This window comes from Salmo trutta, chromosome 17 (genome assembly GCF_901001165.1).
Source record: "Salmo trutta chromosome 17, fSalTru1.1, whole genome shotgun sequence".
NCBI classification, from domain to species: Eukaryota; Metazoa; Chordata; class Actinopteri; order Salmoniformes; family Salmonidae; genus Salmo; species Salmo trutta.
Window position 1 is genome coordinate 34,595,963 of NC_042973.1, and position 27,349 is coordinate 34,623,311.

At 42.3% G+C, this 27,349-nt stretch overlaps 1 protein-coding gene across 1 annotated transcript; it reads right to left on the reverse strand.

Annotated features, from left to right (window-relative positions):
• Nucleotides 1-931: 931 nt before the first annotated feature.
• Nucleotides 932-27,349, reverse strand: LOC115152107 (ubiquitin-conjugating enzyme E2 H). The gene is made up of 7 exons (XM_029696629.1): nucleotides 27,092-27,349; nucleotides 7,718-7,794; nucleotides 7,505-7,579; nucleotides 7,331-7,370; nucleotides 7,114-7,166; nucleotides 4,592-4,720; nucleotides 932-4,501 (listed from the first exon to the last, which is right to left on the reverse strand). Exons 1-7 carry the CDS (start codon nucleotides 27,142-27,144, stop codon nucleotides 4,380-4,382), a joined length of 549 nt encoding a protein of 182 aa, XP_029552489.1. The 5' UTR covers nucleotides 27,145-27,349; the 3' UTR covers nucleotides 932-4,379.

The following is a 27,349-nucleotide window of genomic DNA, read 5'->3' on the forward strand; positions in this document are numbered from 1 at the left end:
CTTCCCCCCACAACAAATGAAAAACAAACAAAGACACACATTCTGTGAAATCATGTTTCTACCTGCTCTAGTTAATCTTTTGCTTGTAGGCCTATGATATATAGCTATTTATGGAAATATTGCTGTAATTTTCTGATAAGGAAATATTGCTGTAATTTTCTGATAAATGCAAATAAAATGTTTGTATAATTTAGAACTTGTCTAGATCAATTTCAATGGGACTTACCTGTATAAATAATCATTTTGATCAATAAAAAAAGTTTAAATTGGAGTCATCTTTGACATTTTACTGTCCATCTACTCTGAACTGGCGTGTTTTTATTGTATTTTTTAGATCCGTGCAGATGAGGGAGAGGAGACAAGGAAATGAAACCACTGTGTACTATGTAGACTGTAATATCTGAGAATATGTCTGACCAAAGAGAGTAAAGGACATTGAACTGTAGAAGAATGGTAGAAAAGCTGAGTATTTACATGTAGTTTATGCCCTCTTCTGGCCAGCCCTGGTATGACACTATTGGTCAATTGCACACAAGTTCCAACCAAAAGATTACTTCTCTGAAAGACACACGCATACATACAGGTTTTGGAGAGGTGCGACGGGCTGCCACATTGGGGACCGGGGAACTGTTGTTGTGGGGGGTTAAGTGCCTTGATCAAGGGCACAACGCCAGATAATGGCATCTAGGATTTGATGCCAGCAACACACCGGTTGCCAGCTCACTTACTCCAGGATATTTTTCCGGAGAACTGGCAAACCTCCGGTTGCTGGCTTGCCTCTCTAACCGCTAGGCTACCTGTCGCCCCTCTGATTCTGGTGCTTCTCAGTCAAAATGCTTTAAAACTCACAAGGGGGACTGAGCATTTGTACACTCCAGGGAAAGTGGAAATAATCAGACCACAAACCAGTAGTAAAACAGAGACGATTTTAAAGGAGTTTGTTTTCATATTTTTATTTCTTTATTAAAGTTACAAGGGAAGCACATTTATTCATTAACTTATTTGCCTTTAAAAACGTGGGAATTTCTGGTCTTCTACATCCTTAAAGGATTAAAACAAATCAAACGTATACAGTATATATATATCTCATTATTGAAAGGGAGTTAATACACATACTGTAATGACTGTGTCCTGACGCTAAATAGCTATAGGGAAAGGGTCCAGTCCACTCACTGATTGTTGCTTCCAACAAGCTTGCAACTCAGCAAACAGTGAGAGCAGACATTCCGTATTTTCTTCAGATGTTCGTTGTTGTTCTGCTTTTGTGCCAAGTTGAATGTGTAGAATACATGTTTTTCCTCAAATTATGCTCAATTTGCTAATAGCCAACAAAGTTACACACTATGGCTTTTCTCTTGTGGTAACCATTACAATACATCAGTGTCTGGTGCCCATGTTATTGAGCCACAGTTAGCATAATGCTAAATCTACACTCAATGTATTAGGATGCTAATGCTAACTCCAACCATCTCAATGCTGAGGCTTTCCCATGTCAGTACAGACAGTGCATGTTTTTCAATGCAATATTTCTCAAAGAAATGTCATTTTCCTGTCTCATTGACTCTCCTGTTCTTAGTTTAATGGAGGCAAAAGACAAATATCAACAATAGCTTCATCATCATGTGGGACTGCAGTGTGGGGTCTGTTCTGTCATCTGTAACTTCACCCTGCACCCTAATACTTAAAATGATGTTGACTATATTATTATACATTTGACAGTTGTTGCATTTTGTGAAAATGAAATAAAATAAATGGTGATTCAATTCTTATGTGTACGACTAGGATGTCCCCAATGAAAGCTATGAGTTTTCTTAAAGAAATCCAGATGACATCTCGTCTTATGTGACCTGGGACAAGAGACCAGTACACACCCCTTTAACAGGCTTTACGGCAGTATTACGGCAGTGTTTTGAAGCATTATGACATCTGCTTTGAGCAAAGAGTCCACATTATTATGGCAATAATATACACCCGGCTCCTAAAGTTTAGGACCTCAACCTTTTTCAGTTACTGTAGCATATTGAATTGATGCACAATGTTTAGAAAATCATAGGTAGATCTGTCAGGTACAGAATGGACAATATCCTCTATTGTGTGGAATAGACACCCATTCACATTACATTTCTATCTGAAAATCTCATATAGAATGTGCCCTATAGCATATCATAGGATTAAGCACACCAATCTGGGGATATGATTGGGCCCATGTACTGTACTGTGGCATGAATGGGACACCCTGTGTAGGTTGATGAGCCTTGACCAACCTCTCCATGAACACAATAGTAGGAGAGGAGAATCCTGGAGCACTCCCTAAAACCTAAAACACTGCTTGCAAGTCTGGGTATGTAGCTGTACTCATCTAGCCTGGGTGCCAGACAGTGTGTTTCTGCTTTAGCCCAACATGGCGCCAAAACAGTGAACAAAGGAGTTGGCCACAGCAGAAACAGCCAGACACCCAGGCTGGATAAGTTCACTTGCACACTGACAATGCAAACAGAAGAGACCATTTGCATAAGAGAAAGGATACAGAGATGCAACATGCCTTTGGAGGATCAGATTCAAATCAGGAGAAGAAAAAAACAAATCTAATTAAAACAATGCTTCACCTTTACAGGACAATTCTCTTTGAAAGTAGCTTGCTATAGAAGGAATAAAACCATAGATTATAATAGGATTCACCATCTGGCACATTAACTAGCACTACGCAAGTCAAATACCTATTATAGTTGAACACAAGAAACAGGCAAAATTCCTCTACACCCCACAAGTCCCCAGGTACTCCTCAACACCTCCCAGCCCTGTCCCACACAACAACCCAATCTCTAGATCAGGGCAGTCCCGTTTTATCTACAGAGGGCCAGTGGTGTGGCTCCTGTACCAACCAACATACCTGTTCAACTAATCATAGTCTTCCATAAAGACTGAGAGAAGTCCAAACCGGTGTGTTAGTGCTTGGATGGAATGAAGCCTGGCCATGCACTGGCCCTCAGTGTGTATATGACTGGACACCGCTGACATCTAGATAGAAACCCATCCATCTCACATGAGGTGTCTTTTCTATATTTCTACAGCAAATAAGCTCAACAAAGCACTACACAACTTCACTTCTGGATCATGCCACAAGGTACAAAAGGATGCGTAGAGAATGAAACACTTTCCTAAAACGGAGAGGAGGAGGGCTAAAGGAGTGTCTGGTGGACAACAGTGGGAGTTTGTTTAGTGACAGACAGCTCCTGGTTTGATAGTACTTCATCTCTGTGGTTCTCTCATCCAGAGCAACAACAGTTTGTCATGCTGTGTGTGTTAGGGTTGTCACGGAGATGAGAAACTACTATGGCTCTAGTAGTCTGTTTCGTTTCCACCTGGGTCAGTTGGGTCTAACAACATGAGGTTCACACACACACACACACACACACACACACACACACACACACACACACACACACACACACACACACACACACCCCTCCCCTCAGGTGTTAAGTGGTGTGGTAGGTTGTCTTTGGTTGGTGAGCTGGTGCTCCTGTCTACAGGGTGAAAGGCTTGTTTACAGAACAGTTTCTATGACAACCAGGGTGTGGTGGGTTGATAGGCTTGTATACTGGCCTCTGAGGCAAGGCCTGAAAGATGGGTCAACAACAGCCATATTGGATAGGTGGATCTGGATGAAACCCACAAACTGATCTTCAGGAATGAGTGATCAGGTTCCTGATGGTAGCTTCCAACCCCACCCAAAGGAAGGCAGAAAATGACTTTCGAAATTGTGTAATTCCTTATTGTGGTAATAACTCCAGAGAGAGGGGGCCATGCACTAGAGACAGAGAGCTTCTGGTAGAGCATGGGGAGGGGGAACAAGCTGTAACTGTTGAAACAGTGTTTCACTCACCAAATACAGAACAATTCTGAGAATTAAAAATCTAAACTGTGGTGGTGGGGGGGGGGGGGTTACTGAGTGTAAACATTCCATCCGTCTCCGTCATGACAATGACAGTCTGACAGTCTTGTCTTCCCATGATGCTTTGCTCTCGCCCTATCGTCGGTTCCATCATGGTTGGGTCAAAGGTTAATCAGAATATCACCCAGACCGCAGGAGGGCATCTAGGATCCTGGGAATGCTGCACTCCTTTCTGGGTAGGAGGGGTAATAATGTGGATGGGGTGGTGTTGGTCGAGGGCTATGAGTAAGTAATAAAGAATACCTAGACGAGGGGGAGACTGACATTTCACACCGCCACTTCTCATACATATAATCCATAAAAATCCTTGTTTGTTTAGTAATAAAACAATTGCCTTGTTTAAATATGAATATAATAGTTTGCTTCTGCTCTTTAGGAAATTATAGTTCGTGTGGGTGAGGGGAGGGCGGTTGCCAGCCCTTCACTACAACTCCATGTCCTGAGCCTCATCCTCAGAGAAGTCAGACATGGAACTCTCAGACGAGGAGTCACCTCCCTCCTCCTGCTCCTTTAGAGCCTCCTCTGTCGCATACTTTTGGAGATACTCTGGAACAGAGAGAAGGAAAAGAGTCAGACAGTCGATCGTGTGTGTGTGTGTGTGTGTGTAAATACAGTATGTATATGTGTGTGCCTCACCTTTGATCTTGTGTTTGTAGTCCTCTGGCCGGTGCAGGTACATGGCGGCAGCGTCTCCGTTGAGAGGGTCGATGGGGTTGGGGTAGGCCAACAGCTGGGGCAGGAATGACTCAAAGATGTTGGTCAGGTCTGCAAGGGGAGGAGGGACGACCAGTGTTTTACATTATGGGGTTAAAGAGGTGCTAATGTGCAACCTTTGGCTCAAGGCAAACACTCAATGAGCTGTACTAATTGCACAATTAGTAGAACCGTACAAGTTGAACTGCAAAAAAAAACGCCACATCACAAGTATTTCATTTGGAGGTTAGTTGGCCTCACAATTTTGCTTTTCATATCCAGTCCTGTCATGACAAACGACTACTAGGTCTCTGTTCAGCTCTCACCATCAATACAACAGCCTATCTGCTACAAGCAGTGAATGGGCCAACAACTCAAACCAGAACGGGTGATCTGTTTCAGTCATGTTAAAACCGATTGACCCTGCCAAAAAATACATATTATAATGCCACGTCTGGTATGTCCCACTGACACAGTGTTCCTAATCGTTGAAACAAGAGTACAAATCACAGTAACAAGGTCAATTCCTTGTACGGTTCAATTGCTAGCTCAGTTTTCAATGATAGGAATTTCTGTATGGCAATCATGCCATATAAAAGCCTTATAAACACTAAGTTGAGAGCTACTTAAGTTGAGACATTGTAGACCTGTTTTCCTAGTCGGTCACTCTTATGTCATCTCCTCACAGCTGCTCCCAGCAGCCACCAGCCCAGACATGATCATAGAGAAAGGGTACAGTATGTACAGTGAGGGAAAAAAGTATTTGATCCCCTGCTGATTTTGTACGTTTGCCCACTGACAAAGAAATGATCAGTCTATAATTTTAATGGTAGGTTTATTAGAACAGTGAGAGACAGAATAACAACAACACAATCCAGAAAAACACATGTCAAAAATGTTAGAAAATTATTTGCAATTTAATGTGGGAAATAAGTATTTGACCCCCTCTGCAAAACATGACTTAGTACTTGGTGGCAAAACCCTTGTTGGCAATCACAGAGGTCAGACGTTTCTTGTAGTTGGCTACCAGGTTTGCACACATCTCAAGAGGGATTTTGTCCCACTCCTCTTTGCAGATCTTCTCCAAGTCATTAAGGTTTCAAGGCTGACGATTGGCAACTCGAACCTTCAGCTCCCTCCACAGATTTTCTATGGGATTAAGTTCTGGAGACTGGCTAGGCTACTCCAGGACCTTAATGTGCTTCTTCTTGAGCCACTCCTTTGTTGCCTTGGCCGTGTGTTTTGGGTCATTGTCATGCTGGAATACCCATCCACGACCCATTTTCAATGCCCTGGCTGAGGGAAGGAGGTTCTCACCCAAGATTTGACGGTACATGGCCCCGTCCATCGTCCCTTTGATGCGGTGAAATTGTCCTGTCCCCTTAGCAGAAAAACACCCCCAAAGCATAATGTTTCCACCTCCATGTTTGACGGTGGGGATGGTGTTCTTGGGGTCATAGGCAGCATTCCTCCTCCTCCTCCAAACACGGCGAGTTGAGTTGATGCCACAGAGCTCCATTTTGGTCTCATCTGACCACAACACTTTCACCCAGTTGTCCTCTGAATCATTCAGATGTTCATTGGCAAACTTTAGACGGGCATGTCTATGTGCTTTCTTGAGCAGGGGGACCTTGCGGGTGCTGCAGGATTTCAGTCCTTCACGGCGTAGTGTGTTACCAATTGTTTTCTTGGTGACTATGGTCCCAGCTGCCTTGAGATCATTGACAAGATCCTCCTGTGTAGTTCTGGACTGATTCCTCACCGTTCTCATGATCATTGCAACTCCACGAGGTGAGATCTTGCATGGAGCCCCAGGCCGAAGGAGATTGACAGTTATTTTGTGTTTCTTCCATTTGCGAATAATAGCACCAACTGTTGTCACCTTCTCACCAAGCTGCTTGGCGATGGTCTTGTAGCCCATTCCAGACTTGTGTAGGTCTACAATCTTGTCCCTGACATCCTTGGAGAGCTCTTTGGTCTTGGCCATGGTGGAGAGTTTGGAATCTGATTGATTGATTGCTTGCTTCTGTGGACAGGTGTCTTTTATACAGGTAACAAACTGAGATTAGGAGCACTCCCTTTAAGAGTGCGCTCCTAATCTCAGCTCGTTACCTGTATAAAAGACACCTGGGAGCCAGAAATCTTTCTGATTGAGAGGGGGTCAAATACTTATTTCCCTCATTAAAATGCAAATAAATTTATAACATTTTTGACATGCGTTTTTCTGGATTTTTTTGTTGTTATTCTGTCTCTCACTGTTCAAATAAACCTACCATTAAAATGATAGACTGATCATTTCTGTCAGTGGGCAAACGTACAAAATCAGCAGGGGATCAAATACTTTTTCCCCCTCACTGTACCCATGTCAAGGAACAAACCATTCAGTGAGTTTCAAACATTTCCAAACTGAAGTGGTAGCATGTCCATTATGTTCATTTTGAAATAAATTCTGAACTGTTACTCACCATACAGGGCTGTCCACGTCTGGTTGATGACATCTAGACACACCGTCCCTGACCTGAAGGAGGGGAGATGAGAGAGCAGAAAATAAACAGAATTGTGAGCAGCATTTTGTGATATAACAAACATGATGTATAACTGATAAGATTGTCCAGGCCTATACGTCAACATACCGTACATTAGTTGCAAACTACTAAAACGATATCATCAAAATGAACTTACGCTTCATCAATGTTGGGATGGAAGATTTTATTAATGAATCCTGTGAGGAGAACAATAAAGTTAGTTTTCATAGAAAACCTGTGTTATTGTAATTTCCACAATGCTTTAACCAGTTATGTTTATTAGTTTCTATTACATAGAGAGTGTTGTGACAGATGCATTTTGATACTGTACCTATAGATGGAGACTTGAAGGGGTATTTGTCCGGGAGGTCTACTCGTACCTTCCATACACCTCCTTCATACGGTGCTAAAAAACAACATTAGAAACACACACACACACACACACACTGGGAGGAAGATTGCCTCCATATAGATCTTTGCATAGACACAATGAGTCCAGTGAGAAGCCAGCGGAAGTCACTAGGCTGTTTATGAAAACACTTACTTCCATGAGGGCCGTAGAACTTGACCACAAACTCATTGAGTCCACTGAGGATGGTTACCTCATGCTTGCTCTCGATGCTAAGCACTTGTTAAGGAAAAGACACGACTGAACGTGACTAACGAGAAGGCTACAGTACAAACAACACACATTTTAAATGAAAGTAAACAAGCCAATTAAAATGAGCCACAATCAGAATCCAAATAGTTGGGTGAACTGGGCTCTGTCCCAAACGGTACTGAACAAAAGTAGTGAGATAAATAGGGTGCCACTTGGGACTCAGCCCTGGTCTGAGGTCAGTAGAACCAGTGTGTGTGTCTGTGTGTGTGTGAGTGAGAGAGAGATACTCTGGACTAAGGTCAAACATAGGATCGATAACGCCAGTCGTGGAGGCTGATCAATAATGTAGTGATCAGACTCAGTCAACACACAGCTCAGCTTACACACAAACACTTACGCTAACCAAAACTAACCACACAAATAACTAATACTTTACCTCACTCTCTTACAACAAACAATGTCATATTATAACCAGAAATAGCCTAACTTCACACAATAACCAGAACGAACCGACACCCACAGGCTCTACCCAGAACTAACCAACTGCGGGTATCAGCTTCTCTTCTTGGGAGAATAGGAACCGAAACAATAGGAAAGCCCCAGTGTCCCATCAACTAGTCTAGGCCTATGGGAGACAATGCTCTGGCCTGATGAGGACCCCCGCTGTGGAGCTACATGCTGAGCATCAGTAACCAGGGTCTATGGATGGAAACACCTTCCACATTCTGACACCTGTGCCCTGTATTGTTTTGACCAATGAATTGTGACAGTTCAGTTGGCCAATGTTCAAGTTCACCTGGGTGAAAGAGATGAGGCTAAAAGAAGGAAAAGAATGGGAGAGAAGAAAATAAAGAGAGTGAGACTCTTCAAACTTACTAAACGTTTCGTAAAAATACAGACGGCTATACTTATTACTCAAATGTAAACTTGCTTACTTGCTACTTCTCAACCCCTACTTCCGGGGGCAGCGCACAACATTCACCTGACAGTTGCCCCCCTTGAAGCAGGGCAAACACAATTGTCTCATTGAGCAAACACTCCTACAGTATAAATAGTAATAGCAGTGCTGAAATGTAGACATTTTCCTTATATTTGAGACTTATTTTATTGAGTTTTTACCTGAAATTGCAGTAACAGCCTGTTACATTCTGAAATTGTCGCAGTAGCTGCCAGATGCAGTGGCCCTCAGTGTGTATATGACTGGACACCGCTGACATCTAGATAGAAACCCATCCATCTCACATGAGGTGTCTTTTCTATATTTCTACAGCAAATAAGCTCAACAAAGCACTACACAACTTCACTTCTGGATCATGCCACAAGGTACAAAAGGATGCGTAGAGAATGAAACACTTTCCTAAAACGGAGAGGAGGGCTAAAGGAGTGTCTGGTGGACAACAGCGGGAGTTTGTTTAGTGACAGACAGCTCCTGGTTTGATAGTACTTCATCTCTGTGGTTCTCTCATCCAGAGCAACAACAGTTTGTCATGCTGTGTGTGATAGGGTTGTCACGGAGATGAGAAACTACTATGGCTCTAGTAGTCTGTTTCGTTTCCACCTGGGTCACACACACACACACACACACACACACACACACACACACACACACACACACACACACACACACACACACACACACACATTCTGAAATTGTCGCAGTAGCTGCCAGCCATGTAAAACTGTGGAAGCCCATCCCCACCACCAAAAACATGTAAAACAGGATGTTTTATAACATTGTTTGGTGATTTCAGATGTGGCACCACAGGTCCTAGTGTATGAATTGTTTTCCTGGGGCCTAATGTTTCCTGATGGGGTAGCAGGCTAACCTAACCAACTCCCACCCTAGTTTTAGCGAATGACATAGTAATAAAACGGCTGCAAAAAACAAAACGGTTTTATATGGGCTTTGATGGGACAAGATTATTTTTCTAAATCAGGCCATATGATTATTTATTTATTTTTACACATGGAAAAACTCCTACCCTAGGGAGGATGAAAACATTAAAACCCTTTACACAAAAACAAAAAAATGTGATTGAACAAAAAACAAAGAAAAAAAAACAGGGCTGAGCTCGCTGTATTGCAAGGGCATTGCGTAGGCCTCTGCATCTATAATTAAAAAGATACTCATACAGTATGTCATCACTATTGTGTTCATTTATTAACTCCAGTCAATAATTTTTTATATAAAGCTGTAGGTAGCCTAGCCACCCGAAGTGTGAATATACATCAAATTTGATCATTCAAATTCTCAGAACACAAATAAATGTGCCTATTTTAGGCTATAAATTCCTAGCTTAGGCTACAAAAACATGACATTACGTTTCCCCAGGCCCAGATGGATCAGAGCGTATAGGCTTCTCTAGACTACCTGCAGCTGTGGATGTTATCAGTAGGCTACAGTTGATCAGACTGAAGCACAGACTAATTGTGCACGTTGGCAAATCAAGTGGCATTTTAGTAAAAAAATAAACATTTGGGTGGTGGGTATGGGCTTCCAAATAAAAAAGCTTGGTCGCGGTGAATTTCCGTATACGCACATTTTCAGTCGCATTTTGCTTTTACCACATAATGATTTGCATGATATTGATAAAAATGAAGCCTGGTTTGTTGTAATGTTGTAAGGTAGGCCTGCTGTACTTTTACATGCATGTGAATGGGTTAATCTGTCATTTTTCATAGGCTAACGTTACTTGATGAAGACATGCTGTTACAGCAACTCTTTGCTTTTGTCTTGAAGCTAAAATGTAATGAGTGTAGTCAACAGATGAGAAGATAAACCCTTTAATTGACTGCACATACATGCTTGTGAATTGTTGCATTATTTAATAATGTAATATGTTTTAGAAGAAAAGTTTGTCATTGTTGAATAGTTTGTGCTGGCTAGTGCCTACTGTGATATTTACGGTCAATTTGAGCTGCAGACCAAGAATGTTGTGTTGACAACAAAAGGCAAGGATGTAATGTGAATGAAAAAGTAGAATTAATTCTCTTTTGCCACTCCGCTCCTCCATATCTCGTAGTGGGAATAGGGCCATAGAGATAGCTAGACAACATGATAGATCTCTAAACATAACTCGCCACTCCAGTCCACATCAAGAGGATTTTACTTCAGTTTTTATTTAATCTCATTCATTTCTGTATCACCCACCAAGAGCATAGGAGCCGTGGAGGACATGCAGCCCCCCAATGTTAAAAGCAGTTAAATGGTCCACCCAATACATTTTTTCAAAAGTAATAATTATGAATCGATTCGTTGAGGGACTTTTTGGGGGGTGGGGGGGGCCTCCGCTGCTGGAACGTGAATCACTTCCCCGCCCCCACTGACTGTTTCGTTCTCACTCTGTTGTTACAAGCAGTGTGGCAGAGTGTGAGAAAAAGTACTGTGCAGCACCGCCATCATTACTCACCGCACCGGGGAAAGTAATTGTTGGCACCAACAAAGTAAGTTCAAGTAAAGTGTATGAATGTAAATAAACTTTGATGTTAGAATGAACGTGAACAACTATAAGCTTTATCCTGGCTAGTAGCTAGTAAGCTTACATTTACAGTAGTAATTTTTAGCTGTGTCAAATTTGATCTAACTAGCTAACGCTGAATAATAAGATGTCGCTGCAGTGAATAGCAGCCGTTTTACAGGCTCCAGACTAATTCTGCTATTTATTTATTTTGAAACCTTTTTTCGTAAATAATAGGGTTTCTCAAAACGCATACTACCGTGCTCCGAGGACGCAAATTGGAGCACAGAAGGGTTGGAGTATGAATCAAAATCAAAGTATGCCAAACTAAGCACGAAGTATGCACAGAAATATGATGCAACCACGTAAAAAATGTGTTGAAATCAATGGCGGACATTATTTGAGCTGAAGCGAGTGAAAATAAACTCAGACTTCGGAATTAAATGTTGCCCATTCACATCTCATATGTTGCCTGCCTACAATATTTTATCTTGATACGTTAATAAATACATGCTGTGTTAATTTTGGCATGTTTACCTGCTTACAATACCCACTGTAGTGTGCGTAGATCGCAAACCATAGTAAGTCAATAGGGCTAACTGGCTAGCTACTACTGTTAGCTAGGCATATAGCCACACATAATTGTTAGCTAGCTAGCTACCTTGGAAGAATTGACATTACCATGCATAACATTAGTCTTAAGTAATTTTCACCTGTTAAACTATCTGATTAGACAGATTATTACGATTCACATAGCTAGCTGATAGTTATGAAGTAAAATATTTGCTTTGTGTATATTTTGTTTCGTCTCTATTGCCATTGTCCTAACTGGAAGGTTTAGTGAATGGGTAAGTCCATAGTATGTCAATAGGGCTAAATGGCTAGCTAGCTACCCACGGAAAATTGACATCGACCTTGCATAACATTAGTTTTAGGTCATTTTAGCCTGTTTAACAAGCTGGCTAAATTATTATTCACATGTAGCTAGCTGATAGTTACAAAGTAAAACGTTTGCTTTGTGTATATCTTGTTTCTTCTCCATTGTTGCCATTGTCCTGGCTAAAAGAAGGTTTAGTGAATGGGAGGTGCAGCGTAAGATAATACAGTAGGGGAAGTGTGATTGCTTCTCAAATTAATTCTAGTCTACATATTGAGAAACACCCAATGTCTCCGACATCATTTCCTATTCTTATGACCGAAAACAGCTTCTTGGCATCAGAACAGTGATCACTAACCTCGATTTGGAAGAGCATTTCTACTTCAACGAGTCGGCTGTTCTGGACGTCCTGCTTACTCCGGAATAGGGCCCTTATCACCGGGACTTGAAAGAGGAAACAACGGCACAAGTGAGGCAAATAAGCCGGCATCCAGACGAGACTACGTTGGCGAACAAATAAACAGCCTCTACCCTCCGTTCTATTGGCAAACGTGCCAAACTGGACGAGCTCCACTCAAGACTATCCTATCAACAGGACTTGAAGAACCGTAATATTCTGTTTCTCAGAGTCATGACTAAACAAGGACACAGATAATACACATTTCTCTGGTTTTTCCATGCTTCATCTAAACCAGACAGCAGCCTCGGGTTATTAACAACAGCTGGTGTGCAATCTCTAATGTCAAGGAAGTCTCAAGTTTTTGCTCACCCGAGTTAGAATACCTCATAAGCTGCAGACCATACTATCTACCAAGAAAGTTTTTCATCTATATTTTTCGTAGCGGTCTATTTACCACCACTCAACAAGCTGTATAAGGCCACATGCAAACCACAAAATCCACATGCAGTTTCCCGTGGCCGGTGATTTTAATGCAGGGAAACTGAAATCCATTTTACCAGCATGTCACCTGTGCAACTAGAGGGGACAAACCTCTTGATCACTTTAACTCCACACACAAACTCATACAAGGCTCTCCCTTGGCCTCCCTGACCATAACTAATCTGACCATTACTATATCCTCCTGATTCCTGCTTACAAGCATAAACTCCAAAAGGAAGTACCAGTGGCACATTTAATATGGAAGTGGTCCGGTGCGGATGCTAAGGTACAGGACTGTTGTTTCGCTAGCACAGATTAGAATATGTTCCGGGATTCTTCTGATAACATTGAGGAGTTTACCATATCAGTCACCTGCTTCATTAATAATTGCATCGACGACATCGTCCCCACAGTGACCATACGTAATTATCCCAACCAGAAGCCATGGATTACAGGCAAAATCCACACTGAGATAAAGGCTAGAGCTGCTGCTTTCAAGGACCGGGTTGCAAAATAAATGGGAGGAGATTTTCGATGTACCAATTCCATGGCACATGGTTTATGAACTGGTACAAAAAAAACTACACTCGACTCAGAGTTTTTCAATTTATTACATAAAATTCTTGCTACCAACAGAATGCTATATATATGGGGCATACAACAATCTCAGCTCTGTAGATTTTGTTGCGAAGAGACAGAATCAATAATAAATAGCCTGCCCAACTACCTCATCCCCATACTGTTATTTTTTTTGCTCTTTTGCACCCCAGTATCTCTACTTGCACATCATCATCTGCACATCTATCACTCTAGTGTTAATGCTAAATTGTAATTATTTCGGTACTATGGCCTATTTATTGTCTTACCTCCCTAATCTTACTACATTTGCACACACTGTATATAGATTTTTCTATTGTGTTACTGAGTGTACGTTTGTTTATCCAATGTGTAACTCTGTTGTTGTTTTTGTCACACTGCTTTGCTTTATCTTGGCCAGGTCGCAGTTGTAAATGAGAACTTGTTCTCAACTGGCCTACCTGGTTAAATAAAGAAAACAATTTTAAATAAAAACTGAGCTCAAGGCTAGAGCTGCCGCTTTCAAGGACCGGGACACTAATCCAGACGTTTATAAGCAATCCCACTACAACCTCCGACGAGCCAACAAACAGGCAAAGCACCAGTACAGGACTAAGACCGAATCCTACTACGCCGTCTCAGACCAGGGTTCGTACAAACAGTGGCAAGTCAAAATCAAGGACCTTCAAGTACTTTTTCAAACACTAATATTTATTTTCAAGGACTATCAATTTGTAATAGTTAATATTATGCAATTGTTTCTAGTCGCCACCAGATGCTAGTATATCGCCACAACCTCATGAAAAAAACAACTTAGTATTCAACACTACCTGACAAGTTCTACTCAATAATACATTGTTTTACTACATACATGAGTGGTAAGTCAGTACTACGATGCTGTAATTTGAGTAGTGATGAGCAGAGTTTTTGTACATGCCTACTGGTGAACATATTTCATATTAGCATTACTACACAATTCCAGCTTAATGACTGTTTTTATTGGGCATTTGGGAATCTACTATTTAATAGCTACAAAAAAAGTGTCTTGCTTCCGACTGGCAGCTTTAGGGAGAAGGGCGGGTGGGCTGTATGAGGAAAACGGCATGTGAACGGCACCAGAACAGCAGGAGCATGGCTGCTGCTTGATAAAGCGGAATATCGTTTGCGCTCCTTGAATGAGGCAATTGGCAAAATAAAACTCTGGGATGTTGCTGCAGAAAAAAAAGTAATAATGTAGAACTGGCGCCAGCGCAGGATGCAGCGATGTGTCTTTCCCCTTTCATTTGGCTCTTCAGGGCCGATTCACCCATGCTCGCAATGTCAAAGTCTGACGCAATTTCTGCACCTTACACAGTGTGGGTTGGTTGGATCCAGTGATGTAGTGGTAAAAAGGTGGTAAACTATACTGAACAAAAATATAGAACGCATGTTTCATGAACTGAAATAAAATATATTTTTTAAATTAAATACGTACAAAAAGGCAGGATTTAATCTACATTTTAGCTATTGATGTGACATTTGGCAGCACCTAATCAGTCAGTTCTATAGCTGCCTGGCTGAGTGGCAGTGTGGATGGAATGAGCGATCTTGCCTGGAAACCACAGTGCGAAACACGTGAGGAAATAAAAAAACTCTTGTCTGCCTAGAAATTAAATTTGCAAGACCAATACGTTTTCATAAACATATTTGATCATTATCTGTTCTCCTCTCATTTTAATTCAAGTTTTTTTCTTGTACCAACTTGAGAAAATGTGTGATTTTCAAGGTATACCAGTACTTTAATTTTAGAGTGCCAAATTCAAGTACTTTAAGCACCTTAAGCACCTTGTGCGAACCCCGTCTGACACTTGTCCGATGTGGCAGGGTTTGCAAACTCTCATGGATTACAAAAGGGAAACCCAGCCACAAGCTGCCCAGTGACGCAAGCCTACCAGACGAGCTAAATGCATCGAAGCGAGCATAGAATGCAAGCAACACTGATCCATGCATGAGCGCACCAACTTTTCCAGACGTAGTCGATGCGACTAAGACCATTAAACAGGTTAACTTTCACAAGGCAGCGGGGCATTACCAGGACGTGTACTCAGAGCAAGCGCTGACCAGCTGGCAAGTGTCTTCACTGACATTTACCCTGACCCAGTCTGTAACATGTTTCAAGCAGACCACCATAATCCCTGAGCCCAAGAATGCCAAGGTGACCTGTCTAAATGACACGGGGGGGCATCAGGAGTGCATGCTTAGTCCCCTGTACTCCCTGTTCACTTACGACTCCGTGGCCGCACACAACTCCAACACGATCATTAAGTTTGCTGACGACACAACAGTGATAGGCCTGATCACCAATGACGATGAGACAGCCTATAGGAACGAGGTCAGTGACCTGGCAGTGTGGTGCCAGGACAAAAACCTTTCCTTCCATGTCAACAAGACAAAGGAGCTGATCGTGGACTACAGGCTAAGGAGGGCCGAGCACGACCCCATCCACATCGACAGGGCTGTAGTGGAGCAGGTCGAGAGCTTTAAGATCCTTGGTGTCCACATCACTAAGGAATTAACATGGTCCACACACACCAACGCAGTCATGAAGAAGGCACGACAACGTCTGGTCCCCCTCAAGATGCTGAAAAGATTTGGCACGGGCCCTCAGAACCTCAAGAAGTTTTATAGCTGTAACACAGACCGTCTTGACTGGCTGCATCAAATCAAATTTTATTAGTCACTTGTGCCGAATACAACAGGTGTAGTAGACCTTACAGTGAAATGCTTACTTATGAGCCCTTAACCAACAATGCAGTTTAAAAAAAAATACAGCTAACAATAAGAAATAAAAGTAACAAGTAATTAAAGAGCAGCAGTAAAATAACAATAGTGAGACTATATACAGGGGGGTACCGGTACAGAGTCAATGTGCGGGGGCATCGGTTAGTTGAGGTAATGTGTACATGTAGGTAGAGTTATTAAAGTGACTATGCATAGATAACAGAGTAGCAGCGGTGTAAAAGGGGGGGGCAATGCAAATAGTCTGGGTAGCCATTTGATTAGGTGTTCAGGAGTCTTATGGCTTGGGGGTAGAAGCTATTTAGAAGCCTCATGGACCTAGACGTGCCGCTCCGGTACCGCTTGCCGTGCGGTAGCAGAGAGAACAGGCTATGACTAGGGTGGCTGGAGACTTTGACAATTTTTAGGGCCTTTCTCTGACAGCGTCTGGTATAGAGGTCCTGGATGGCAGGAAGCTTCACCGCTTGGTATGGCAATGCGTCAGGCCGAGCTCCCTGCCATCCAGGACCTCTATAGCAGGCTGTCAGAGGAAGGCCCTCAAAAAATGTTAGACTCCAGCCACCCAAGTCATAGAAGGTTCTCTCTGCTACCACACAGTAAGCGGTACCAAAGTCTGGAACCAACAGGACCCTGAACAGCTTCTCCCCCCCAAGCCATAAGCTGCTAAATATTTAACCAAATAGCTACCCGGACTATCTGCATCAACCACCTTTTGCATTAACTCTTTTGACTCATCACCAGGGTTGGGTAGGTTACTTTCTAAATGTTATCCGTTAAAGTTACTAGTTACCTGTCCAAAATTGTAATCAGTAATGTAACTTTTGGATTAACCAAACTCATTAACGTAATCTGATTACATTCGGTTAGACTTTTAGATTAGAAGAAGAACAAAATGTATGTTACCAATTGAACGACATCTATTGCAGGATAAATCAATGTCCCAGTTTACATAGCTGGCCATATATGGATGTAAAATGTCACTTTATGGGTTGGTTATGTTGGCTTCTTGTAACCCATCGCTTTCTACTACATACAATAATACGATTCATTTATATCTTTACATTAATAAAGATACAACTACAGCTTTCCCCTTCAAATCAAATCACATTTTATTGGTCACATACACATGTTTAGCAGATGTTGTTGCGGGTGTAGTGAAATGCTTGTGTTCCTAGCTCCAACAGTGCAGTAGTATTTAACAGTACACAACAATATACACATAACCTAAAAGTAAAAGAATGGAATTATGTAATATATAAATATTAGGATGAGAAATATAAGAGTGGCATAGACTAAAATACAGTAGTCTATCAAACGTGTGCAAGTTTGAGCATGTGTCCATTAGGCCTATGGATTATTTAAAAAATTATCAGCATGAATTAGATTGAGCAATAAAAAAATATTTTTCTCTGTGCATTGTTGGGAAGGGCCCATAATTAAGCATTTCACTGTTAGTCAACTCCTGTTGTTTACGAAACATGTGACAAATACTATTTGATTTGGATAGTTCTGGCTGTGTGATAAACTGATAGTGAATGTTTTGAAGCCAAGAATACTTGCTAGCTACATCATAGGGTCATGGCAGGATAGTGACAGCCATGAACCGACAGACAGGCATAGTGAGAAGTACCTCTTCAAGCTCATAGAGTTCAGAGACTGATGATCAGATTGATTGACACTGACTAATCTCTGTTGAAATGACAGCATCTTAATTCCAGAGGGTGTATTGCATGTGTTAGCTTCATGCAGGAGAGTGGCAGCCATGATTTTATTTTATTTTGTGTAGAGTGGAGACTGAATTATTTCTGTTTGACATTTCATGCCTAACTTCTTTCAAATGAAAACAGTTTGTTGCTGATTATTATTACAGTATGATAACTATTATAAGTTGGAAATATTACATTAAGTTTCAAACCATACAGTATGTAGAGCACCAGTAGGGTAAACCCAACAAAATATAGGTTTAGACATTTCTAATATATACTGCCCTAATGTTTGTAAGGAAAGTGGAGAGCAAATTAAAAGATTAATATCTCATGTTAAGGTGACTTTACTTACAATTTTGTTTAAAATACATACAAATATTTGATAAAATGTGTGAAAAGTCTGGACTGGGCTTAATGGGTACCAAGTCTACCCTTTAAAGACCCCTTGTTTCTTAAATAATACATTTTAATTAATTTCAAAACTTCCAAACTGACATTTCTTATGTAATATTTGATCATATTATCTCCCCTAAAGTTAAAATAAATTGATCATTGCTATTCATCAGGGATGTAGCACTCATAACATTGGTGTGTCCAATCGTATCCACAGAGAAATGTGGACTTTGGCTTTTGTTCTTGCCAACCAGTGCACACCTGACTCTACTAATCAACTAATCATAGACTTCAATCAAGACATGATTAGTTGAATCAGGTGTGTTAATGCTTGGTTAGAACACAACCCTGCACCCACACTGGCCCTCTGTGGATAAGAAGCATGCACAGCCATGTCCTAACGCAAACAACTTTCAATGAATTCAGTGAAAGCTGATTTACATTTGCTGTTCTGCTATTCTTGTTAATTTGTCCAACTTATCTTCCTAAAGCCTGTCTGAAAACTGTTTCAAATCTCCCCCTCTACTGTGTGTTAAAAAGGTACAGGTGGTGGACCTAAACAATGGATGAACCTGGATGAATGAAAGACAACAATGCCTTCACCTGAAAGTGCATGATTAGTCACCCAATTGTCATCTTCTTTTCCCTTATTTGTTTGCATTTTTGGCCACCCCTTGTAGGTATTGTATCCCTGATGTCCTCAACCCTGATCTTATTACTCTCTTTGCACCTGTCCACTCAAAACATCTTGGAGGTTGTTTAATTAAATATATCCACAGTAACAGTCACACTGGTATTCAGTACAGTATGAATGGCCATAAGACTGATTGGACTGTACCAGAGTAAGTACCCCTCTGCAAGGCCCCCCTTAGCCTTGTAAAGTTGCCCATTTGTAAGTCAGGATTTGTCTATATCCTTTACTCAAAAGTCACTAGAAATGAGCATTTAAAACCTGTTTTTCAACAACAAAAAATCTGGGGGCGTGCTCCCGGACCCCGGTAGCAAAAACTGTCCCCCCCAACGTCAGAGTCGCTCCTATGCAGCTGTCAGCCATGTATTTATTGGTTTATCTATCTATTATGTTCAGTCTGTCTTGGTTTGCAGCTAGGCTTAAGTCTCCACATCAAGAAAATGTGTTTTTTATTGGGTTTAGGAACAACTGAACAGGAGCAGGATTGAAGAGCACTGGCCTAGACTAAAGGATGGTTGCAGGGCAGGCAGCAGTGACTGTGACCTACAACAGACAGGACCTATAAATAAGGCTGGCTACAATACATTGTGGAATGGTGCAGCTCTGTCTTGTCTTTCCCCAGGGGGTTGCCTTGAGAGATCTAGGGCCCGGGCCTGTTGCGTGCCCACACAGACAATACCAAACACTGAAAGAGGCAGTAGGTACAAAGGGTAGGGCCTGAAATGGAACCAGGCTCCAGTGTTTCAGAGGTCAACATGACAAACAGTCATGCGTTCTACATTGAGCATGCTCTACATTCACCTAATCCTCTGCTGCCTGGAGTAAACACCAGACATGCCCTCACACTGAGTGGCTGATATACACTACATGACCAAAAGTATGTGGACACCTGCTTGTCGAACATCTCATTCCAAATTCATGGGCATTAATGTGGAGTTGGTCGCCCTTTTGCTGCTATAACACCCTCCACTCTTCTGGGAATACTTTCCACTAGATGTTGGAACATTGCTGCGGGGACTTGCTTCCATTCAGCCACAAAAGCATGAGTGAGATCAGGCACTGATGTCGGGAGATTAGGCCTGGCTCGCAGTCGGCGTTCCAATTCATCCCAAAGGTGTTCGATGGGGTTCTGTGCAGGCCAGTCAAGTTCTTCTACACCGATCTCAACAAAACATTTCTGTATGGACCTTGCTTTGTGCACGGGGCATTGTCATGCTGAAACAGGAAAGGGCCTTCCCCAAACTGTTGCCACAAAGTTGGAAGCACAGAATCGTCTAGAATGTCATTGTATGCTGTAGTGTTAAGATTTCCCTTCACTGGAACTAAGGGGCCTAATCCGAACCATGAAAAACAGCCCCAGACTATTATTCCTCCTCCACCAAACTTTACAGTTGGCACTATGAATTTGGGCAGGTAGCATTCTTCTGGTATCCGCCAAACCCAATTTGTCCATCGGACTGCCAGATGGTGAAGCATGATTCATCACTCTAGAGAACGCGTTTCCACTGCTTCAGAGTCCAAAGGCAGTGAACTTTACACCACTCCAGCCAACGCTTGTTATTGTGCATAGTGACCATAAGCTTGTGTGCGGCTGCTCGACCATGGAAACACATTTCATGAAGCTCCCGACGAACAATTATTGTGCCGACGTTGCTTCCAGAGGCAGTTTGGAACTTGGTAGTGAGTGTTGCAACCGAGGACAGTCCATTTCTACGCGTTACAGCACTCGACAGTCCCATTCTGTGAGCTTGTGTGGCCTACCACTTCCCAACTGAGCCGTTTTTGCTCCTACATGTTTCCACTTCACAATAACAGCACTTACAGTTGACTGGGGCAGCTCTGGCAGGGCAGAAATTTGACGAACTGACTTGTTGGAAAGGTGGCATTCTATGACGGTGTCACATTGAAAGTCACTGAGCTCTTCAGTAAGGCCATTCTACTGCCAATGCTTGTCTATGGAGATTGCATGGCGGTGTGCTCAATTTGATACACTAGTCAGCAACAGGTGTGGCTGAAATAGCCAAATCCACTAATTTGAAGGGGTGTCCACATATTTTTGTGTATCATGCATATCCCACATTTCTCCACTGGTGCTGGGCTAAAAACACTGGATTTACTGTGTACAGGTTTTTCTACCAGGCTTTACAATGTTCTCTTATCAAATAAGAGAGCAGAGGCTTCACATACTAATATACCAGATCCAGTGCCAGAGACAGACTATGCTGATTTGGCAGGCACAAAGAAAGGAAAGATTTACCACAATACCCAGCCCCCACCTAAACTTCAGGAACACCCACACGTGTATAAACCCACAAATACGCACGTGCATGCAGGCACACACACAAACAAACAAAACATGCTAAGACAAAAAACAAACATCTCAAGATGACACACAATCATGAGAGTATCTCTCCAACACATTCATGTTCCTCACAGCGATGGCAGCTGTCTCAGCCAGTCTCCTGCATCTACAGACCCCCCCCAGACAGACCCCTGGCACACTCAATAGGCCACTGCTCATTTGATGTTTAGCCTACTGTACTGTTCATTATTTATCCAGTGCATGAATGTCATGCAATTTATATAAATGTCTTGAGAGAACTTCCCAGGAAAGCAGCTAATTACTCATGATATCCATGCACTGATTTCAAACCAGACAGTATGTATATGCCATGAAGAACTAGCCTGAAAAAGACAGGTGGTTAGGGGGATGGGAGAAGGAGGATGCAATAGCTTCACTAAAGACCTCAAGGCCAGAGGGGAAATCTTTCCCAGGTGTATTTAGCAGGTAGTCTATCCTGACCTATAGAGTGAGTAGACATCAGAAAACACACACACCGTCATGAGAGATTAGGTTACTAGATATTTTTAAACCCTACAGTGCTATTATCCAAAAGACACCAACCGTCTGTAAGAACAAAATCGAATGTTTTCTCCAAAAACTTGACATTCACACTGAATCATCTCCAATGGATTGATTTCATAATGGCAGGTGGGCCTCAGCTTATGGCCTGCTAGAATGTACTAACAAGTCAGTAGCTAGACCTGTCTATTCCCAACCCCCCCATCCGCTCCCTGTGCAAGCAGGGTTTAGTGTAGGTCAGCGCTATCCGGGGTCCTTCGGACACCCATACCCTAAACCTTAACCATTGTCCCTGTTCCCAAGAATGGAAAGGTAACTGAACTAAATGACTATCACCCCGTAGCACTCACTTCTGTCATCATGAAGTGCTTTGAGAGACTAGTCAAGGATCATATCACCTCCACCTTACCTGTCACCCTAGACCCACTCCAATTTGCTTACCGCCCCAATATGTCCACAGACGATGCAATCGCCATCACACTGCCCTATCCGATCTTGACAAGAGGAATACCTATGTAAGAATGCTGTTCATTGACTATAGCTCAGCATTCAACACCATAGTACCCACCAAGCTCATCATTAAGCTCGAGGCCCTGGGTCTGAACCCTGCCTTGTGCAATTGGGTCCTGGACTTCCTGACGGGCCACTCCCAGCTGGTGAAGGTAGGAAACAACACCTCCACTTAGCTGATCCTCAACACTGGGGCCCCACAAGGGTGCGTGCTCAGCCCCCTCCTGTACTCCCTGTTCACCCATGACTGCGTGGCCATGTATGCCTGGCCATGCACACCTCCAAATTATCAAGTTTGCAGACGACAACAGTAGTAGGCTTGATTACCAACAACGATGAAACAGCCTACATTGAGGTGAGGGCTCTGGGAGTGTGGTGTCAGGAAAATAACCTCTCACTCAATATCAACAAAACAAAGGAGATGATCATGGACTTCAGGAAGCAGCAGAGAGAGCACCCCCCAGATCCACATCGACGGGACACCAGCGGAGAAGGTGGAAAGTTCCTCGGCGTACACGTGACCGACAAACTGAAATGGTCCACCCACACAGACAGTGTGGTGAAGGCGCCACAGCCTTCTTCACCTGAAACCCTCCCAAACTTTTATAGATGCACAATTGAGAGCATCCTGTCGGGCTGTATCACCGCCTGGTACGGTAACTGCACCGCCCACAACCGCAGGGCTCTCCAGAGGGTGGTGCGGTCTGCACAACGCATCACCGGGGACAAACTTCCTGCCCTCCAGGACACCTACAGCACCCGATGTCACAGGAAGGCCAAAAATATCATCAAGGACAACAACCACCCGAGCCACTGCCTGTTCACCCCACTATCATCCAGAAGGCGAGGTCAGTACAGTCGTGGCCAAAAGTTGAGAATGACACAAATATTAACTTTCACAAAGTTTGCTGCTTCAGTATCTTTAGATATTTTTGTCAGATGTTACTATGGAATACTGAAGTATAATTACAAGCATTTCATAAGTGTCAAAGGCTTTTATTGACAATTACATAAAGTTTATGCAAAGAGTCAATATTTGCGGTGTTGACCCTTCTTTTTCAAGACCTCTGCAATCCGCCCTGGCATGCTGTCAATTAACTTCGAGGCCACATCCTGACTGATGGCAGCCCATTCTTGCATAATCAATGCTTGGAGTTTGTCAGAATTTGTAGGTTTTTGTTTGTCCACCCGCCTCTTGAGGATTGACCACAAGTTCTCAATGGGATTAAGGTCTGGGGAGTTTCCTGGCCATGGACCCAAAATATCGATGTTTTGTTCCCCGAGTCACTTAGTTATCACTTTTGCCTTATGGCAAGGCAAGTGAGCCCACATCATGCTGGAAAAGGCATTGTTCGTCACCAAACTGTTCCTGGATGGTCGGGAGAAGTTGCTCTCGGAGGATGTGTTGGTACCATTCTTTATTCATGGCTGTGTTCTTAGGCAAAACTGTGAGTGAGCCCACTCCCTTGGCTGAGAAGCAACCCCACACATGAATGGTCTCAGGATGCTTTACTGTTGGCATGACACAGGACTGATGGTAGCGCTCACCTTGTCTTCTCCGGACAGGCTTTTTTCCGGATGCCCCAAACAATCGGACAGGGGATTCATCAGAGAAAATGACTTTACCCCAGTCCTCAGCAGTCCAATACCTGTACCTTTTGCAGAATATCAGTCTGTCCCTGATGTTTTTCCTGGAGAGAGGTGGCTTCTTTGCTGCCCTTCTTGACACCAGGCCATCCTCCAAAAATCTTCGCCTCTGGTGGTTCCCCGATCCCGCAGCTGAATGAACTTTAGGAGACGGTCCTGGCGCTTGCTGGACTTTCTTGGGTGCCCTGAAGCCTTCTTCACAACAATTGAACCACTCTCCTTGAAGTTCTTGATGATCCGATAAATGGTTGATTTAGGTGCAATCTTACTGGCAGCAATATCCTTGCCTGTGAAGCCCTTTTTGTGCAAAGCAATGATGACGGCACGTGTTTCCTTCCAGGTAACCACGGTTGAAGAACAATGATTCCAAGCACCACCCTCCTTTGAAGCTTCCAGTCTGTTATTTGAACTCAATCAGCATGACAGAGTGATCTCCAGCCTTGTCCTCGTCAACACTCACACCTGTGTTAATGAGAGAATCACTGACATGATGTCAGCTGGTCCTTTTGTGGCAGGGCTGAAATGCAGTGGAAATGTTTTTTGGGGATTCAGTTAATTTGCATGGCAAAGAAGGACTTTACAATTAATTGCAATTCATCTGATCACTCTTCATAACATTCTGGAGTATATGAAAATTGCCTTACATTTACATTTTAGTCATTTAGCAGACACTCTTATCCAGAGTGACTTACAGTAGTGAATGCATACATTTCATACATTTTTTTTTTTTTCTGTGCTGGCCCCCCGTGGGAATCGAACCCACAACCCTGGTGTTGCAAACACCATGCTCTACCAACTGAGCTACAGGGAAGGCTACAAACTTCATACAAACTGAGGCAGCAGACTTTGTGAAAATTAATATTTGTGTCATTCTCAAAACTTTTGGCCACGACTGTACAGGTGCATCAAAGCTGGGACCGAGAGACTGAAAAACAGCTTCTATCAAGGCCATCGGACTGTTAAATAGCCATTACCAGCACAGAGGCTGCAGCCCACATACAGACTTGAAATCATTGGCCACTTTAATAAATGGAACACTAGTCACTTTAATAATGTTTACAAATCTTGCATTACTCATCTCATATCTCACCACTTCTTCACCATACGGTACCCCATGTATATAGCCCTGCTATTGTTATTTACTGCTTCTCTTTAATTATTTGTTATTCTTATCTCTTACTTTTTTAAATACATTTTTGTAGGTATTTTCTTAAAACTGCATTGGGCTTGTAAGTAAGAATTTCACTGTAAGGTCTACACCTGTTGTATTCGGCACATGTGACAAATACATTTGATGTATCTACTGTATCTCAATTTATGACATTGCTCATCCATATATTTCTTCATTCTTAATTCCATTCCTTTACTTTACTTAGACTTGTGTGTATTAGGTATTTGTTGTGAAATTGTTAGACATTACTTGTTAGATATTTCTGACCTGAATGAACAAGAAGCAAAAGCATTTCACCACACCCGCAATAACATCTGCTAAACACGTGTACTGACAAATATAATTTTATTTGAACAATTTTAATTGTCAACGTCAATGGGAGGAGGGGGGCAAGGAGCCCCGATAGCACCACCCATTTGTTGTCACTAGAGCAGCTGTTTATCTAGTCCCGCCCCCTACCAGTTTCCGGATAGTAACAGGCTGACCAATCAGGGCGCTAGCTGTCGCTGCAGGAGCACAAAAACAAAACAATTCAATTTACGCTGTCTAAACCTAACCTTTAAGGCAAATTTAAAAAACTAAGCGCTAGATAAAAAATTTTTAAAGTCCATCTACATTCTGATAATTTGGTGAAAAGGGCTACAATTTGGTGCGGCATGTAGCCTAGAGCGTTGGGCTAGTAACCGAAAGGTTGCTAGCTCGAATCCTCGAGCTGACAAGGTAAAAATCGGTCGTTCTGCCCCGGAACATGGCACTGTTCCTAGGCCGTCATTGTACATAAGAATTTGTTAAATAAAAATACAATAAACGTTAAGAACTAGCGTCAATGAGAACTTTGATCAAATTAAACTTGCTACCATTACATCAAAGTTAGCGTTGGGGAACATTATCCAAAACATTATCCACTAAGTTACAACATTTACTACTTTAGGATGGGAATACATTCAACATAAACATGTTCCAATTATTATAGTACATCATTTCCACATGACTCAAGAGTGGAAAATCGAATTGGTTAAAAACAAAAACACTGGCAAACTTGACAAGGCAGGGGACATGTAAACGATTTGTAAACAAGAGAGCGATGCAATATTACTGATGATTAATCATGCAGCTAACGTTATAACAGCAGGACTGTCAACATGAATGACTTCACAATGTCGATATATAATAGCAATCGAAATAGCTTAGATAGGAAAGAAAGGCCAGTAAAAGGACAGACGACCGATAGCACGCAGAAAATGGTGCCTACAAGACCATCGTCATTGTTTAGCTTTTCTAGTCATCGTCGTTCAAGAGATACAACTAGCTAGCTATGTGTTGCATAAAATAAATCAGGGTTTGTGGAAAAAAACCAAGGGTTGATGAGAGCATCACTAACATTAAGAAAGCCAATTAGCTTGATAAATGATAACTACAGGTATTGGACGACATTTGGGAAGTTTTCTGATCTGAGCAAACAACTATATAGCAGATATTATTGAGGGTTAAATATTTAGCCTAGATCTGACCCAGCTATGGCTAACTGAAACGAATCGTGTGATGCCTGATCAAAACTAAATGTTTCCTACTTTTGTTGTCAGAAAAGCCAACAGCAGCCGTTATTGTTCGCTTACACAACATACTGTATTAGCTAGTTATTTGTGTCATCAGTAACCAATACATGTAATTACAATAGTTGTAGATAGTTGTCACTACAATTTATGATTAGCTAAAGACGACAAAGATTGTTTTGCCTGTCTGTTGTTTTTGCTCAGAAAAGGATACAGTTTCACCACGTCGGTATCCATTCGCCTCTTGCCTGGACTTGGCGAAGACATTTTTGTAACGTTATTCCTTAGCTAGCTCGATACTTTACTTCGATGAGGCAAGCTATTCGAACTATATCTTCTGCCTTTTCAGTTTGTCCATCGAACGAAATATTTCAACATTCCTCGCTTTCTCTCAACAACACCAGCAAATGTTTGCAGGGCTGCGTTCAGTAGCTACGCTTTTACGTTCTGGAACGTTCAATTGAACGGAAAC